We start from the raw sequence: 16,295 nt of genomic DNA, 5'->3' as shown, positions 1-16,295 counted from the left end.
AGCTGGTGCTGTGGGGCTGAGGGGTGTGGGGAGGCTCCGCGCTTGTGGGGGTGTGGTGGACAGAGACCACTCCAGGCCCTCAGTGCTGCTTAAGCTAAGAGAGGTGGGGCGGAGGGACAGGGCTGGAAGATCTGGGTAGTCCAGTATGAGGAGGGTGCCTGTGCTGTCACTGAGTGAGAGGCGGTGGTTCATTCCGCAGGGCTGCCGAGCCTTAGAGGGGGGCATTCCTGTCCTGCCCCACCTCCCCATTTATGCTGCCACCCGGAAGCCTCGAGGCCCCCAAATTCCAGTACAGACCCAGTGGTGTGTTCATGGTGGCATGGCTGCTGTCTCCTGGGAGCTCCTGAGCGTTTGGTTGGAACCCCGTTCAGCTTGGGGTCAGCCCTCCGCTAGGCGCTGCCCTTTAGCCTGGCTGTGTCTGGGCCCCTGCACTTCCCATGCTTGAGTCACGTGGCCACATGGCCGGGCACTGGCCGGATGGCACGCCTCCCCCAGCCAGGGACCAGGGACCAGAGCTTTGGCCTGCCCTGCTGAGCCCTGCTGTGCAGAGGGCCTGGCACAGATGAATTTGAGATTTTGCCACAAGGTGTTAGCACTTCACACCCGTTGAGTCTTTGAGATTTTAAGTGAATATAAGCAGAAAAAGATCCAATTTACAGAAATCAGAGTTAGCTACAGCTAAGACTCGTGTTCGGTTGGGGTTTTTTAGTTTGTCTTTCTAAAGTCCTGTGTACCTTAATTTAATTACAAAAGTCTACTCTGGTGGTCATAAGCAGGCAGGCCTTATAAAGAGAGGCCTTTTACTCTTCCTTCTCGTCCCAGCCCCGAATTGACCCACGTTGCTGCTGCTCACACCACGGTGACGCAAGTCTCGTGTGGGCACAGGCCTGGCTACCTCATCTTGTTAGTGGCTCTCTCCTCTTCCACAGGATGGGGGCCCACAGCTGCAGCAACCGGCCCCATAGTTGAGCACATGTGGTTATCCTATAGAGCTTTTCCCAAGGAGGGTGTTTGAACTTAGAGTCTTAATAAAATCTTACCAAATAAATTTTGAGTAGAATAATCGTCTTTTGCAATGTACATTTTAAAAATTTCACAAGTTCTTTTTTGTATATAAAGAACAGTAGACTGGGCACAATGGTTCACGCCTGTAATCCCAGCACTTTCAGAGGCCGAGGCGGGCGGCTCTCTTGAGCCCAGGGGTTTGAGACCAGCCTGGGCAACATGGGGAGACCCTCATCTCTACAAAAAATACAAAAATTAGCTGGGCATGGTGGTGCATGCCTGTCATCCCAGCTGACTTGGAAGGCTGAGGTGGGAAGATCACTTGAGCCCAGGAGTTTGAGGCTGCAGTGAGCTGTGATTGCGACACTGCACTGCAGCCTGGGACAGTGAGACCGTGTCTCTAGAAAAAAAAAAAAACGATACATGCCATTAAAAAAGACAGTAAAGCAGGAGTATAAGAAAGTAAATTCACCCAAGGTCTCAGGACCTTGAGTACTCGCTTTGGTGCTGATTACCTCTGTGCAAATGGACACAGCATAATAAATTGGTAGTTTCCTGCTCTTTTTGCATCATCTTTTCCAGTTAATGTGAAGCCTCTGGGGGCTGCCCTGTGTGCATTGATGACTGTGTTGAGTCAGGGGTAGCAGTGAGATTCCCTTTTAGCTGCTGCATTTGGGGAACTCAGACTTTCCAGCTGCTTCCTCAGGGTAGACTCCTCAACCGGTTCAGCCGCCCTGTTAAAAGGAATTGACTTGGTTTCATTTGGTGCTACCAGCAGTCCTGTAATAAACTTTAGCTATCTGTCTGTACTGTGCTTGTGCTTTTGTTTGTCGTCTACATCCCACGATTTTAACGTCCAATACCTTCCCAAAAAAGTGTAGCCATTCACATAAATAAATTTTGAAATAATTGGAGACTTGCAGAAAACTTTGAAAAATAATACTGTACTAAGATTATTCCAGGCCTGGGGCAGGAAATGTACAAGATGAGCCTGGGGCGTCTTGCAGTGCCTGAAAGTAAGCACAGATGTGCCTAAGTCACAGGGACACAGGAGCCAGCAGAAAGCTCCCAGTGGTCAAAGCTGAGAAGAATTTGAACAAAATAAATAGCATAATATTGGGTTTTCACCCAAAATGTGAAATAAGTCTACTGCTAAGTGACAAAATGGTGTGAATACACAAATCTACACAAAATCATAAGTAATTTCTGTAGACAGCCTTCAAGGAGGGCTATGTAACCCCCACTTCTTAGGTGTGGGCTGCAGTAGCTCCTCCAAAGAGTGCAGTGTGGAGAGGGGGGAAAAGTAACTTTTCAGTGAAGATCTGACAAACATCACCCAGCCGATCGAGGTCAACATTGCCGATGAATCCCCTTCACGGTGTCCCTTTAATGTGATGTAATAGAAGGGCACTTTCCCTCTGATCCTCCTCCCGCAGACACACACCACCTCCCTGAGAGGAAGCAGACATCAGATCTCAGTTGAGGGATTTGTCTGTCAAGGTGGTTAATCAGAAAAGTCTGAGAAAGTGACACATCCAAGATAAACCGAAGGAGTCATGGTGACTAAATGTGTCCTGAAATAGAACGTAGGGAAAAAGGAAGGCTGAATAAAGCATGGACTTAGTAGATGGATATTGGTCTAACGGATTGTGACAAATGGGGCACACTAATACGAGATGTTCATCGGGGAAATTGGGTGTGGGGTAGGTGGGAACTGTCTATTCAAAAATAAAAGTTATGTAAAAGGGTTACAAAATATACCCTTCACCAGGTTCTTCATAGCATTTTACTTAAAACGGACAAAAATGGGATCGGAATTTTCCATTTAGCCCTCCACCTCCTGCTCCACGTCTGTATACCTTTTCCAGAGAACATTCTGCTACATAACTGCTCTCCAGTTGTCAAGGTCAGGAAGCTAACATTGAAACCGCTGTTCTTTACAGATTTTATAATGTCCGCTAGTGGTCACACTTAATGTCCTTGTATGTTAAAAATTCCTAGCTAATGACCAGGCTCACACGTTGCATCCAGTTGGCAGGTGTGAAACCCACAGGGCAGTTATTTTGCAGTTATTTTTTTTTTTTTTTTGAGACAAGAGTTTCGCTCTGTCACCCAGGCTGGAGTGCCATGGTGTGATCTCAGCTCTCTGCAACCTCGGCCTCCAGAGTTCAAGCGATTCTCCTACCTCAGCCTCCTGAGTAGCTGAGGTGACAGGCACCCACCACCACACCCAGCTAATTTTTGTATGTTTAGTAGAGACAGGGTTTCACCATGTTGGCCAGGCTGGTTTCGAACTGACCTCCAGTGATCCGCCCACCTCAGCTTCCCAAAGTGCTGGGATTACAGGCTGAGCCACTGCGCCTGGCCTAAAGGTTTATTGTTTGTTAAGCTACTTACCTCTCACCATTTGCCCACAAGGAAATTCCTTGTGGACAAGACAGAGTTCAATGTCATCCCTGTGCTTCTGTGAGACAAACCCGTATCTGATGGCTTCCTCTGCCCTATTGTTTGAGCAAGACTAGGCATGGATGACTGTACCTGTAAATCGTGCATTCAGTAAATGGCTAATCAAACTCAAAGCAGCCGTTCGTCTCTTGTCTATGACCTGGAAGCCCCCTCCCCTGCTTCAAGTTGTCTTGCCTTTCCGGACCGAACCAGTGTACAGCTTATACATATTAATGACGTCTCATGTCTCCATAAAAATGATAAAACCAAGCGGTGCCCCGAACACCTCCTGAAGCTATGTCATGGGCACGTCCTTAACTTTGGCAAAATAAACTTTCTAAATTGATTGAGACCTATCTCAGATACCTTTTGGTTTACATAGTTAATAAGCATCTTGTGTAGAGGCATTTTGTAGATACCCTGATTCCTATCAGATGTTCACCCACTAGTTTAAACATCTATTGATGTTTCTTGCATGAAACGATGCTGTGGTGGTTGACAAATAGAATTTTCCATCCTTCTATATTTATTAGTTCGGCCAGGCATGGCTCACACCTGTAATCCTAGCACTTTGGGAAGCCAAGGCGGGAGGATCACTTGAGCCCAGGAGTTCAAAACCAGCCTAGGCAACAAAGTGATACCCCAGTCTCTACAAAAAATTTTAAAATTAGGCAAGCATGGTGGCACACGCCTGTAGTCCCAGCTACTTGAGAGGCTGAGATGGGAGGCTCACTTGAGCCTAGGAGGTTTAGGCTGCAGTGAGTCATGTTCACACCACTGCACTCCAGTCTGCGTGACAGAGTGAGACCCTGTCTGAAAACAAAACACATCTATTAGTTCACATTCTAAGGATTAGAAGAGCTTTTCTTTCCCACTGTCTGAGTTATATCAGAATAAACATGTATTTTAATTTTATTCAGTGGTTTGTGATCTGTGACTATCATCTTGATGCTCACATTTTCTAGATTTAGCTAGTGACTTCTGCATCTATGTGACTTGCCCTGCCATTGGGACACTTTCTGCCACACAAAAGTATTCCAGATATTGTACCTTCTCTTGTATGACCCTGGGATCAGCCATTTCTCCAAGTAGACCTGGTTCCTTTTAGTGGAGAATGGGATGCGGCGGCCAGGGCCTGGATGGTACCGGTGCTTCTTACTATTGGGGTGTCATTGCTCTTAAACCCTCCCAGTGGACTAAGCTAGGAAATACATGTGTGCATACCCAACACTTATTTCTATATATGTGTTCACACAATTTTATCTCCAATTCCATTGTGACACCGACACCACAAGGGTCATTCTAACCTCTGATCTATGTTTGTACATCCATCCTCTGACGGTACAAACCCCGATTCTACATTTTGAAATCATCCCAACTTTATGGTCGAGGAAAGTGAGGCTCAGAGGGGCTGCTTCTGGGCAGCAGGATGAGGCTCTGTCTCCAGCTGCCCGACCTCAGAGGGCTTCGAGAGGACAGAGCCAGCCTGCGGGGCACTCGCCTTTGTGCACCTGCCCAGGCGAGGCGGGCTCAGTGCGCACGCGCCCAGGCGCATTTAAAGCACCCGCCGCGCCTCTCTTCCCCTAGCTGCAAGGGTCGGTGCTTGGCCTCGCCCGCAACACCCTCCTGGAGGATGCTGGTGAGAGGCAGGGACCAGGGGCCCGGCTCCCGGCTCAGGCCTCTCTTTAGGCGCTGAGTCCCCAGGCCCTCTCCTTTGCAGAGTCCCGCTGCCTCCCTCGATGCAGAGCCTTCGAGCGACCCAGTCCCCGACGGCTTCCCCTCGGGCCCCAGTGTCTCCCCAAGACGCCTGGAGAGGCCGCCGGGGCTGGAGGAGGCGCTGAGCGCGCTGGGGCTGCAGGGAGAACGCGAGTACGCCGGGGACATCTTCGCCGAAGCCATGGTGAGCCGACCCGCCGCCTGCCCTGGTGAGGCCGACGCCAGCCCCCCCACCCAGCACCCACTCAACACCACCTCTGAACTCCCACCGCTCCAGCCTCTCTCCGCCCCATCACTGGCGGCCGGCGTTCCTTCTCTGCAACGTCCAGGCTGTTGTTTTGTTTTCACAGAGCACTGTTTCTACCGCTGGGAATGCCCTTTCCCACCGTCCCCGGGCTCTTTACAGCCCCTCCTGGGGTGTTTGTGGTCCCCGTACTTATCCTCCACATTTTATTCAACAAATATTTAATGGTTTAGTAGCAAATGTTTTAAGCGCTGGAGATGCTGCAGTGCTGGCCTCGTTCTGGGGAGATGAGCAAACACATAGGACAGTTAGGGAAAGGCCATCCACACCAAAGCGTTGCCCTTGCCAGCCTTCAGACATCCCTATGAGAGGGGTGCTGCGGCAGGAAGACTGAAGGGAGGAGTTTATTTAACGTCTTGCCAGCGACTCTCCTGGGCCAGGATCTCTGTTAGGACCTGAGAGACACCTGTGTTCTGGGCGGAAGTCCCTGCCCTCGTGGGACTGGCAGCCTAGCGGCCAAATAGACAAAGCACACAGGGAGACATCTTCAGAGTGAAAACGCTGAGACAAAGAGATAGTAATCGGGTGGGAGGAGTATAGATAAAGTCATGGAGATGTTAGTTGAATGACGGAAAGGCCGTGCAAGGAGTTGGGGAAGGACCCTCTCTGTAGAAGAAACAGGAAGTGCAAAGGAGCTGGGGTAGGAATGGGCTTGGTATAGTCTAGGAGCCAAGAAGGTGGCTGTGGCTGATGTGTGGGTTGTCGGGGGAGAGAGGGAAGAGGTGATGTTGAAGCAGAGCCTGAAAGAAATTAGAGTTTTCTCCAAGGGTACTGGGAGCTATGGAAGGGTTTTATAAGCTGGGGAGTTCCTTGGTCAGATCTTTCTTTGGGAAGACCCTTTTGGGTGCTCTGAGGCAGAGAGGTTGAGGATTGGTGGTCAAGAGTTGAAGTCTGAGGCTGGGCGCAGTGGCTCATACCGGTAATCCCAGCACTTTGGGAGGCCAAGGTGGGCAGATCACCTGAGGTCAGGAGTTCAAGACCAGTTTGGTCAACATGGTGAAACCCCGTCTCTACAAAAATTAGCCGGGCGTGGTGCTGCATGCCTGTAATGCCAGCTACTCCGGAGGCTGAGGCGAGAGAATCACCTGAACCCAGGAGGCAGATGTTGCAGTAAGCTGAGATCGTGCCATTGCACTCCAGCCTGGGCAACAGAGTGAGACTCCGTCAAAAAAAAAAAAAAAAGTGAAGTTCTGGGAACCTAGGGGGAGACACCCAGGAGACTATGTGGCTCTGGGGGCTACAGACTGGAGAGGTGGGTATGGAGGCATCTGAAACAAAGCCCAGAGTTCTAGGTGAGGACATGTAAGAGGAGCTCATTTGGAGGCCAGTTTGGGTGTGGCACACCTGAGATGTCCAACTGACTGGAGGAGGCTGCTACACCCAGGGCTGGAGCTCAGGAGAAAGGCAGAGGCGCAGGTGTGGAGAGTGAGGCATCCCTGCCCTAATCCCAGGTGTGCCGCATGCTGCCCCGGAGAGCCCTGCCCCGCGCTGTGACCCCGGAGATGCGCGCCCTGGTGGTAGACTGGCTGGTCCAGGTGCACGTAGGTATCTGGAAGGGTGTGGGGGGCTGAGTTTGCGTCGCCGCCTGGGACCCCGTGGTCACCTGTGCCCCTCCTCAGGAGTACCTGGGTTTGGCTGGTGACACACTTTACCTGGCGGTGCACCTGCTTGATTCCTACCTGAGTGCTGGCCGCGTGCGCCTACATCGCCTGCAGCTGCTGAGCGTGGCCTGCCTGTTTGTGGCGTGCAAAATGGAAGAGTGCGTGCTTCCCGAGGTACTTCCGGGGTGGGGTTTGGGAGGGTGGATGGAGTCCTTTGGGGAGTCACTGATTCAGTGCCTACTGTGTGCCAAGCACCGTGCTGTGTCTGGGATTCATATGTATGAGGGAGGGGCTGTCAATGTGTCCCTTAAACAGAAGAGGAGACCGAGGCCCAGAGAGAGGAAGACACTCGCCTCACAGCAAACAGTTGGAACTTCGACTCTGTCTAGAATAGTCTGTCTTAAGGCTGGGGGTGATGGCTCACGCCTGTAATCTCAGCACTTTGGGAGGTTGAGGCGGGCAGATCACTTGAGGTCGGGAGTTTGAGACCAGCCTGACCAACATGGTGAAACCCTGTCTCTACTATAAATACAAAAATTAGCCCGGCGTGGTGGTGCACGCCTGTAGTCTCAGCTACTCAGGAGGCTGAGGTAGGACAATTGCTTAAATCCAGGAGGCGGAGGTTACAGTGAGGTGAGATCGCGCCACTGCACTCCAAAACAAAACAACCCGAAAGGTATATCACTTTGGGAAACCAAGATGACCTCGTCTCTAATTTAGAAAAGTAAATAAAAATAATATAAACTAGGCCATCTTGAATAGTTACCGTCAACATGCATGAATTTAGTGCCTTATCAGAACTGCCTGGTGAAGCAGGGAGTAGTATCTGTTTTACGGCGGGCGGGGGGGTGGTGGGAATGAGGCAGAGAGCTGAAGTGAATGTCCTGTGTGTCACAGTGAGCAGATGGTGGGGTTTGAACTCGAACCCAGGTCTTGAACCCAGGACTCTCAAGCCCGTGCTCTCTACGACTTCCAGACACAAGTCAATGGCCCCATTTTACACACCAGGAAACTGAGGTCCGGAACCTGGGGCCTTTTCAGGGCAGGGAGTAAAGAGCCGGGATCCAAGACTCCTTCACCTCCCCGCGCATTCCCCATCTGCAGCCCGCCTTCCTCTGCCTCCTGAGCGCCGACTCCTTCTCGCGGGCGGAGCTGCTGCGAGCCGAGCGCCGCATCCTGAGCCGCCTGGATTTCCGGCTGCACCACCCGGGTCCGCTGCTGTGCCTCGGGCTGCTGGCCGCGCTGGCAGGGAGCAGCCCCCAGGTGAATCCTCGTGGATACGGGGGTGGGGGCGTGGCCGACGCGAGGTGGGGCGTGGCCTGACAGTCGCCCCGCCTCACTTGCAGGTGATGCTACTTGCCACCTACTTCCTGGAGCTGTCTTTGCTGGAGGCCGAGGCGGCGGGATGGGAGCCAGGTCGTCGCGCGGCTGCGGCTCTGAGCCTGGCGCACCGCTTGCTAGACGGCGCGGGCTCCAGGCTCCAGCTGGAACTTTACAGGTGTAGTCTTGGCGTATGGGATCACAGCAGCTTCAGGGACTTCCCTTCCTGGTCATTTTTACCGTCTCAGAGAACGAGAGAGCATTATTGGGGAGGAGGTGGCACCTAGACTTGATTTTTCTGTGTGGGGGAGAGAATGGAGTGGGAGGACCCCATTAGTCCAGATCTGGGGGCTCTTAACCTTGCTCCAGGGTGGAAGATAGTCTCCCAGGCCCAGAAGATGCTCCTGTTGCCTTCTAGGGCTGAGAACGAAGGGTCTCTCAGGCCTCGAGTCCTCCATCTCTGTATCTGGTGATGGATGGGGGTCCCTTTAGCTGCTAGGGCCGCTAACCATGCTACCAGGTGGCAGGGCGAACCACGGTTTCCCCCAGGATAGGATGGCTGCCCATCCTCAGCTCCCCTCTTTGCTTCCTTGCGTGTTCCGACTCCGCACTAGCCGGGCCCTGTAGGAAGAACTGGGTGTCCACCTCTCCCCGGTGCTCACCTAGTCACTCCAGTTGAGGATGGGACGCGTGCCGGATCTCAAGAGAGCCCCTGACCCGTCCTTGGGGACCCACATCGACGCTGCTTCTCACGAGTCTCCAGTTCCAAGGATGGGTCATCTCCAACCCCTTGTCCTACCTTAGTTTCTCCATCTCCCTGCTGCAGCCCCGAGGAACTGGGCCCCCTCGAGCCGTGCATGGCCCGCGCTGCGCTCCGAGGTCCCGCGCCGGGCCGCGCCGCAGTCTTCCTCAAGTACGCGCGGCCCCAGCGCCAGGGCACCAGCCTCGCCGCCGCCTGCCTGCTCCGCTGCCTCCAGCCTGAGCCCCCCTGAGCGCTGAGACTCAGTCACAAAAACAACAAAAAAACCCCCAAAACCCTCCCAGTGTATGTCCGTCTCTCATCTCAATAAAAGAATGTATTTTATTTTGAGCGCTCTCTGCCCTCATTGGGCGAATTCCAGTCCCTTCTAGCTTTTGATTGGTCGCTTTCCAGGCCTCGCATCCCTCTGATTGGATGTTCTCACCACTTCCTTTAATGGTTGCTGGGATATAAAATGCAAATTCTGAGCTCCACCACCAGGGGGCAATGGCGGGCTTCCCCAAGGGCCATTCAGCAGGATAAAACTGGGATCCCTTAAGGACTGGCAAGAAATCACGAAGGATGGGGACTGCGAGGAGCTGAGAATGCCCGCCCCGGTCAGAAGAAATGCTATCTCGATGTTGCCAGCTTTTCAGATCTTATTCAAGTAAATCTGAAATTCTGCAATTCTAAATCTGCTTTTAGATGTCAACTAATTCAGTATTTCCTTTTTTTTTTGAGACGGAGTTTCGTTCTTGTTGCCCAGGCTGCTGGAGTGCAATGGCGCGGTCTCAGCTCACTGCAAACTCTGCCTCCCGGGTTCAAATGATTCTCCTGCCTCAGCCTCCCAAATAGCTGGGATTACAGGCGCCTGCCACCATGCTCAGCTAATTTTTCTATTTGCAATAGAGATGAGTGTCACCATGTTGGTCAGGCTGGTCTCGAACTTCTAACCTTAGGTGATCCTCCCGCCTCGGCCTCCCAAAGTGCTGGGATTACAGAAGTGAGCCACCGCACCCGGCCTAATTCAATATTTCTTAGTGGTAGTACAAGCCCAATGCATCACATATACTGGGCTATGAAGATAGGGTCTCCCAGGCCTGGAAGATGCTCTGTGAAGGTCATCAGTTTGTAGTAGTAAGTCCTGGATAGTGAGAGTTTGATCAATGGGGTCTGATATGCTTAACCTGGGAAATGCCCAGGTGTCAACGGGGATAATTATGGTACCAACCTCCCGACACTGTGGTGAGGATGTGAGTTAAAATATACGTAAAGCGGCCAGGTGCGGTGGCTCAAGCCTGTAATTCCAGCACTTTAGGAGGCCGAGGCTGGCGGATCACGAGGTCAGGAGTTTGAGACCGGCCTGGTCAACATAGTGAAACCCTGTCTCTACTAAAAATACAATAAATTAGTCGGCGTTGTGGGAGGCACCTGTAATCTGAGCTACTCAGGAGGTTGAGGCAAGAGAATTGCTTGAACTCGGGAGGTGGAGGTTGCCGTGAGCTGAGGTCACGTCATTGCACTCCAGCCCCAGAGACAGTGCAAGACTCCGTCTCAAAAAAAAAAAAAAAAAAAAAAAAAAAAAAAAAGTACAGCTTTATGACGATGTCTGACACCTAGGAGGTGTTGTAAAAGTGTTAACATTGTATCCCAGCAGGACTGTGATTTTAGGTATGGTTGTCCTCTGCTACTGTGCCCAGGTACCTAGGCATTTACTTGGTCAGAAAACATGGTTATGAATCAACGGATTTTTTTTTTTTTTTTTAAGACAGGGTCTCACTCTTTCATCATTCAGGTTGGAATGCTGTGGTGTGATCTCAGCTCACCGAAACTTCCACCTCTTGGGTTCAAGCAATCCTCCCACCTCAGCCTTCCAAGTAGCTGGGACCACTGGTGCATGCCACCATACCTGGCTAATTTTTGTATTTTTGGTAGAGACACGGTTTTGCCATGTTGCCCAGGCTGGTCTCGAACTCCTTAGTTCAGGTGATCCACCTGCCCCAGCCTCCCAAAGTCCTGGGATTACTGGTGTGAGCCACTGCGCCCAGCCAGATCTCCGTGTTTTTAATTACAAAACAGACACACCCGAAGTGGGGAAAGGTGTGTGCACTGCTCAAGAACTCAAACTCAGGAGTTTTATACTCCTAACTGAGCCTGGGTTTGGAGATGCAGAGAGGAAAATGTTTGCACCCCTGAGGTGTTCAAGGCTGGACCTCAGGGATAAGGGAGAAACTCAGCAAAATCGTTTTACAGCAAAGTACAATAAGAGATAGAGGCAGATGCTGTGGTTGAGATGGAAGGTGCTGAGTTCCGGTTTCTGTCTGTCACATGTGACTTGCCATGGGACCTCCAGCTGGAGGATGTGCTGTGGGGGTGGAGGTGGGGAGAGTGGAGACTCTTGGGGCTGAGACCCAAGCTAGAGTCTCAGGGGAGGGGGAAGGAGTAGTAATGCATAATGCCTTTCACTCACACACTCATTCATTCAACAACTATATATGGATGCTGACTCAGAGCCAGGCCCTCATGATCACATGACTCAGAGTCTAATGGATGATAAGAACACCAGTTGTTGCCGGGCGCGGTGGCTCAAGCCTGTAATCCCAGCACTTTGGGAGGCTGAGACGGGTGGATCACGAGGTCAGGAGATCGAGACCATCTTGGCTAACACGGTGAAACCCCGTCTCTACTAAAAAATACAAAAAACTAGCCGGGCGAGGTGGCGGGCGCCTGTAGTCCCAGCTACTCGGGAGGCTGAGGCAGGAGAATGGCGTGAACCCGGGAGGCGGAGCTTGCAGTGAGCTGAGATCCGGCCATTGCACTCCAGTCTGGGCGACAGAGCGAGACTCCGTCTCAAAAAAAAAAAAAAAAAAAAAAAAAAAAAAAAAGAACACCAGTTGTTAATTGCCCATTAATGTATGAAGCCCTGTGCTAAGTGCCTTACCCGAATAAGATAATTCCGTTCCTGCAACCGCTCTGAGGTTAACTTGCCTTTTATCCTCATGTCACACAGAGGAAGTCCAAGGAGGACGATAGAGGAACTTGGCCCAGGTCCCACAACTAAGGAGTCAGCTAAGGAGGACTGAAGGGCAATTCACCCTCGGTTTTTTTCTTGAAAGCTTCCTGCATGCTTCCTTTCCTGGGGACTTGTTCGCCTTCTCACTAGTTTTCCCCCATAGACAGGTGAGCTGGGTGAGGGCAAGAAGGAGATGTCTCTTGTTTATGGAGTGATTCCCTCCTCCAGGAGGACTTTATCACCACTTCAGCCCAGGGCAGGTACCTCCCACATCCCAGTCCCGACCCCCTGCCTGTGCCTCTTCCACCTCGGCCCTGACCCCTCTGCCTGTGCTTCCCAGGCTAGCCTGCTCAGGGCTGTCACTGTCTGGTCTGTCTTCCCACTGAACTGGGCGCCCAGTGAGGGTAGGGTCTGAAGCTCACGCAGTCTCTGCTATGTCCCAGCATCATCCAGCACAGAGCTGGGCACAGAAAGGACGTCAGTGAATATTTGTTTCATAAATTAACAGATGAATCCCAAAGGTGGTATTATTTTTAATGTATCTTTCTTTTCTTTTTCCTTTCCTTTCCTTTCCTTTCCTTTCCTTTCCTTTCCTTTCCTTTCCTTTCCTTTCCTTTCCTTTTTTGAGACAGCATCTCCCTCTGTCACCCAGGCTGGAGTGCAGTGGCACAATCTCGGCTCACTGCAATCTCTGCCTCCCAGGTTCAAGCGATTCTCCTGCCTCAGTCTCCCGAGTAGCTGGGACTACAGGTGCACGCCACCACACCAGGATAATTTTTGTGTATATATACAAAAATTTTGTAAATATTGTATATTAGTAGAGACAGGGTTTTGCCATATTGGCCAGGCTGGTCTCAAACTCCTGACCTCAAGCGATCCGCCCGCCTGGGCCTCCTAAAGTGCTGGGATTACAGGCGTGAGCCACCTCGCCTGGCCCTAAAGGTGATATTATTGTCCCGTGTTACTGATGAGGATACAGAGTTCCAGGCGGTTTAAGCGAGCTGTCTAAGTCATACCACTAGTCAGAAAATAAGCTGGGATTTGAATTTGGGAAGCTTGGGTCCAAATCCTGTGTTCTCATTGGATATGCCAAATGGCCAGTGGGCTGAAAGCCAGCTTTCTGTGAGGCTGATGTCTTCCTGCTCTTCCTCCTAGGCTCTTCCTTTCCTTCTAGAAATCTTCGGGAGCTTTGGGCACCAGGGAGAAGAGCAGGCAGGAGGGTGGGGAGGGTAAGGGGAATGGGAACAATTTGGGGGGCGGGCTGGAGAACTAGGACTTGGCTAATCTGAGAGTGAGCATGGGGGAAGTCTCGAGGGGTTTCCCTAGACCCATAGGGGGCAGCCGGAGTCGGCTGCCGGAGGTGAGGGGGCGGAGAAAGGGTGGGGACCAGCCCCGCGGGGGGCGATGCGGTAGCTGCAGCGGCGGCGGCAGGAGTTTCCCACAATGCAGCGCGGCGCGCTGTCCCCGGTGCTGATGCTCAGCGCTGCCCCGGAGCCTCCGCCGCGCCCGCCTCCCGCCATCTCCCCGCCGGGCCCCGGCCCGGGCTCGGGCTCCCGCCATGGCTCGGCTCGTCCCGGTCCTACCCCAGAGCCGTCGGGGAGCCTGGGCGCGGCGCTCGACAGCAGCCTGCGGGCCGCCGTGGCGTTCAAGGCAGAGGGCCAGCGCTGCTACCGAGAGAAGAAGTTCCGGGAGGCCATCGGCAAGTACCACCGAGCGCTGCTTCAGCTGAAGGCGGCGCAGGGGGCCCGCCCTGGCGGCCTGCCCGCCCCCGCCCCCGGGCCCACCAGCAGCCCCGGGCCGGCGCGTCTCAGCGAGGAGCAGCGGCGCCTGGTGGAGAGCACGGAGGTGGAGTGTTACGACTCCCTCACGGGTACGCCGTCGAAGGGTGGGGGATGGGGCACAAGGGGAGGGGGCAATGGGGAGAGCTTGGCGACTTGTGGCGGCAGGGGCCCTGGGGCTGAAGATTCCAGGGCTGTGGGCTTCTGGGGGAGACTTCAGAGCTTGATCAAGGAAAGGGGTAGGGGATAACAGGGTTCTGTGGCTAGAGGGAGCTGGGATGCAGGAAATGGTCTTTGGGTCGGGTCTTCAGGGCCCCGCTTCCCCTGAGTCATTCTTTCTACCCCCTGGCCGCACGTGGACCTAAGGTTAGGAAGTCTTCCCTGAGCCAGCCGCTCGAGGTCCCGGCCCTCGCCCCGGTGCGGGCCCTTAGTGCTCTTGCCCACCGACAGCTCCGGGTGGATCGCCCAGCGGCGCCAGTCCGTGTTTTGGCGCCACCTAGCGGCGGCGCAGTTGCGTCTGTTTTGATAGGCGAGCGGATTGGCGCCCCCGGTTGCCGGAGCAATCCCTTAGGCCGGGTTCTCTGCAGCCTGGAGCCCCGGCTCCTCGAGGTCAGGTGGGTTTTGGGGGTGCCAGCAGGCTCTGAGAGTGCCGGCCCCGCCGCCCCCGCAGCTTGCCTGCTGCAGTCGGAGCTGGTAAACTACGAGCGCGTGCGCGAGTACTGTCTCAAGGTGCTGGAGAAGCAGCAGGGCAACTTTAAGGCCACCTACCGCGCCGGCATTGCCTTCTACCACCTGGGCGACTACGCACGCGCGCTGCGCTACCTGCAGGAGGCCCGCAGCCGGGAGCCCACAGGTGAGTGGCGGGGTCGCGTAGAGGTGAGGGCTGGGCCCAGGGCGGGGAAAGGGGCTGGAGCGGAGGGAACGAGCAGGAAGATCAGGGCAGAACAGCAGAGCCCTCCTCCCGCGGAGCTGCCTCTAGGGAGAGCTGTGCCACCCACCTACTCCCTACACGCCCGCTCATCCATTCATCCACCCCGCCCTTCACCCGCCATTCAAACATCCATCCACCTATCGCTCCTCTGACATCTACCCAGTCGTTTCTCATCTACCGTCATTGCCACACCTGATATCTCCTATTCACCTGCTCAGCCACTTCCCTATCCACCCATTGTCATCTCAATTACCCCCTCCTACGGCCGCCTACCGCACACACTCATTCCTCCACTCACCCATTCACACACACCTATTCATTCACTGCCTCCACCATCCACTCATCCACTCGGGTGGGCGATGCCAGGAAATTGGTGTGTGTGTGTGTGCGTGCATGTGTGCACTTACACACGAGTGCAGGAGGGCAGACACAACACTCGGTTTTGTGTTAAGAGCCAACAAGGAAGGAAGAGAGATTACAACAGGTGCAGAGTTGTGGGAGCAGAGACGAGATTAGTTTTCCCGTTAAGTGGCTGGGAGAGAACAGACTTCTTGCAGATGTCACTGGAGGATGAGAAGTGTGACAGGAGCCTCTGAGAAGAGGCATTCCTGGCAGAGGGTGCCGCAAATACAGGCACATAAAAGTGTGCGATGCCTCCGCTTTGCTGGCTGTGGCTGGGGCTTTGAGGAAGGGCTCTGGCTCTATTGGCTGTGTGAGAGAGCTGCTGGAGACTTCGGAGAATGGGGTGTGAGCCAGGGTGGTGTGGAAGTCACCTGCTGCCCCAGGACACCCAGATGATGCCCTGCCCACCTCCCCTGCAGACACCAATGTGCTCCGTTACATCCAGCTGACTCAGCTGAAGATGAACCGTTGCAGCCTCCAGCGGGAAGACAGTGGGGCTGGGGCCCAGACTCGGGATGTAATTGGCTGAGGCCAACCCAGGGGGACCTCTCTACCCCTCACCCTCCCACCTCACCATGTAACTTCCCCGACTCATGTGTTCGTTGGTAAAACACTTGTCACTGGTGATCACAACTTCTTTGTGTGGTGTTCTTGGGGGGACCAGGAAGGGCCTCATCCCTTGGACCTTAGAAACCCAGAGAAGCCCAGGAGGGTGTGTGGGGTTGGGTGGGGGGGAGGGGAATGTTCCGCTAGGATGACCCAGCATCAGGGCCTGGGCCAGGGAAAGAAACACAGTCTAGGCCAGGCGCAGTGGCTCATGCCTGTAATCCCAGCACTTCGGGAGGCTGAGGATCACTTGAGGTCAGGAGTTTGGGAGCAGCCTGGTCAACATGGTGAAACCCTGTCTCTACCAAAAATACAAAAATTAGCCAGGCGTGGTGGCGGGAGACTGTAGTCGCAGCTACTCATGAGGCTGAGGCAGAAGAATCACTTGAACCCAGGAGGCGGAGGTTGCAGTGAGCCGAGATGGTGCCACTACAC

At 53.6% G+C, this 16,295-nt stretch overlaps 2 protein-coding genes across 7 annotated transcripts; both read left to right on the top strand.

Annotated features, from left to right (window-relative positions):
* The first annotated feature begins 5,035 nt into the window (after positions 1-5,035).
* On the top strand, positions 5,036-9,475 carry CCNP (cyclin P). 6 transcript variants are annotated; one of them, XR_012427603.1, is made up of 7 exons: positions 5,036-5,089; positions 5,171-5,350; positions 6,922-7,011; positions 7,090-7,245; positions 8,113-8,334; positions 8,418-8,569; positions 9,218-9,475. XR_012427603.1 is itself a non-coding variant. In XM_065534364.2 (7 exons), the coding sequence occupies exons 1-7, from the start codon at positions 5,084-5,086 to the stop codon at positions 9,371-9,373; spliced, it is 921 nt and encodes a 306-aa protein (XP_065390436.1). In that variant the 5' UTR covers positions 5,036-5,083; the 3' UTR covers positions 9,374-9,475. The 6 variants fall into 6 exon arrangements, 4 of the variants coding, with proteins under 4 accessions (XP_065390436.1, XP_065390438.1, XP_065390437.1 ...); XR_012427602.1 differs by having other exon boundaries at positions 8,080-8,334; XM_065534364.2 differs by having other exon boundaries at positions 8,176-8,334; positions 9,196-9,475.
* A 4,108-nt stretch (positions 9,476-13,583) lies between these two features.
* Positions 13,584-15,887, top strand: TTC9B (tetratricopeptide repeat domain 9B). The gene is made up of 3 exons (XM_045380200.2): positions 13,584-14,013; positions 14,592-14,774; positions 15,674-15,887. The coding sequence occupies exons 1-3, from the start codon at positions 13,587-13,589 to the stop codon at positions 15,781-15,783; spliced, it is 720 nt and encodes a 239-aa protein (XP_045236135.1). The 5' UTR covers positions 13,584-13,586; the 3' UTR covers positions 15,784-15,887.
* The last annotated feature ends 408 nt before the right edge of the window (positions 15,888-16,295 follow it).

Source organism: Macaca fascicularis, chromosome 19 (genome assembly GCF_037993035.2).
Source record: "Macaca fascicularis isolate 582-1 chromosome 19, T2T-MFA8v1.1".
Classification (NCBI taxonomy): Eukaryota; Metazoa; Chordata; class Mammalia; order Primates; family Cercopithecidae; genus Macaca; species Macaca fascicularis.
This window is presented reverse-complemented; position numbering and strand designations above follow the sequence as displayed.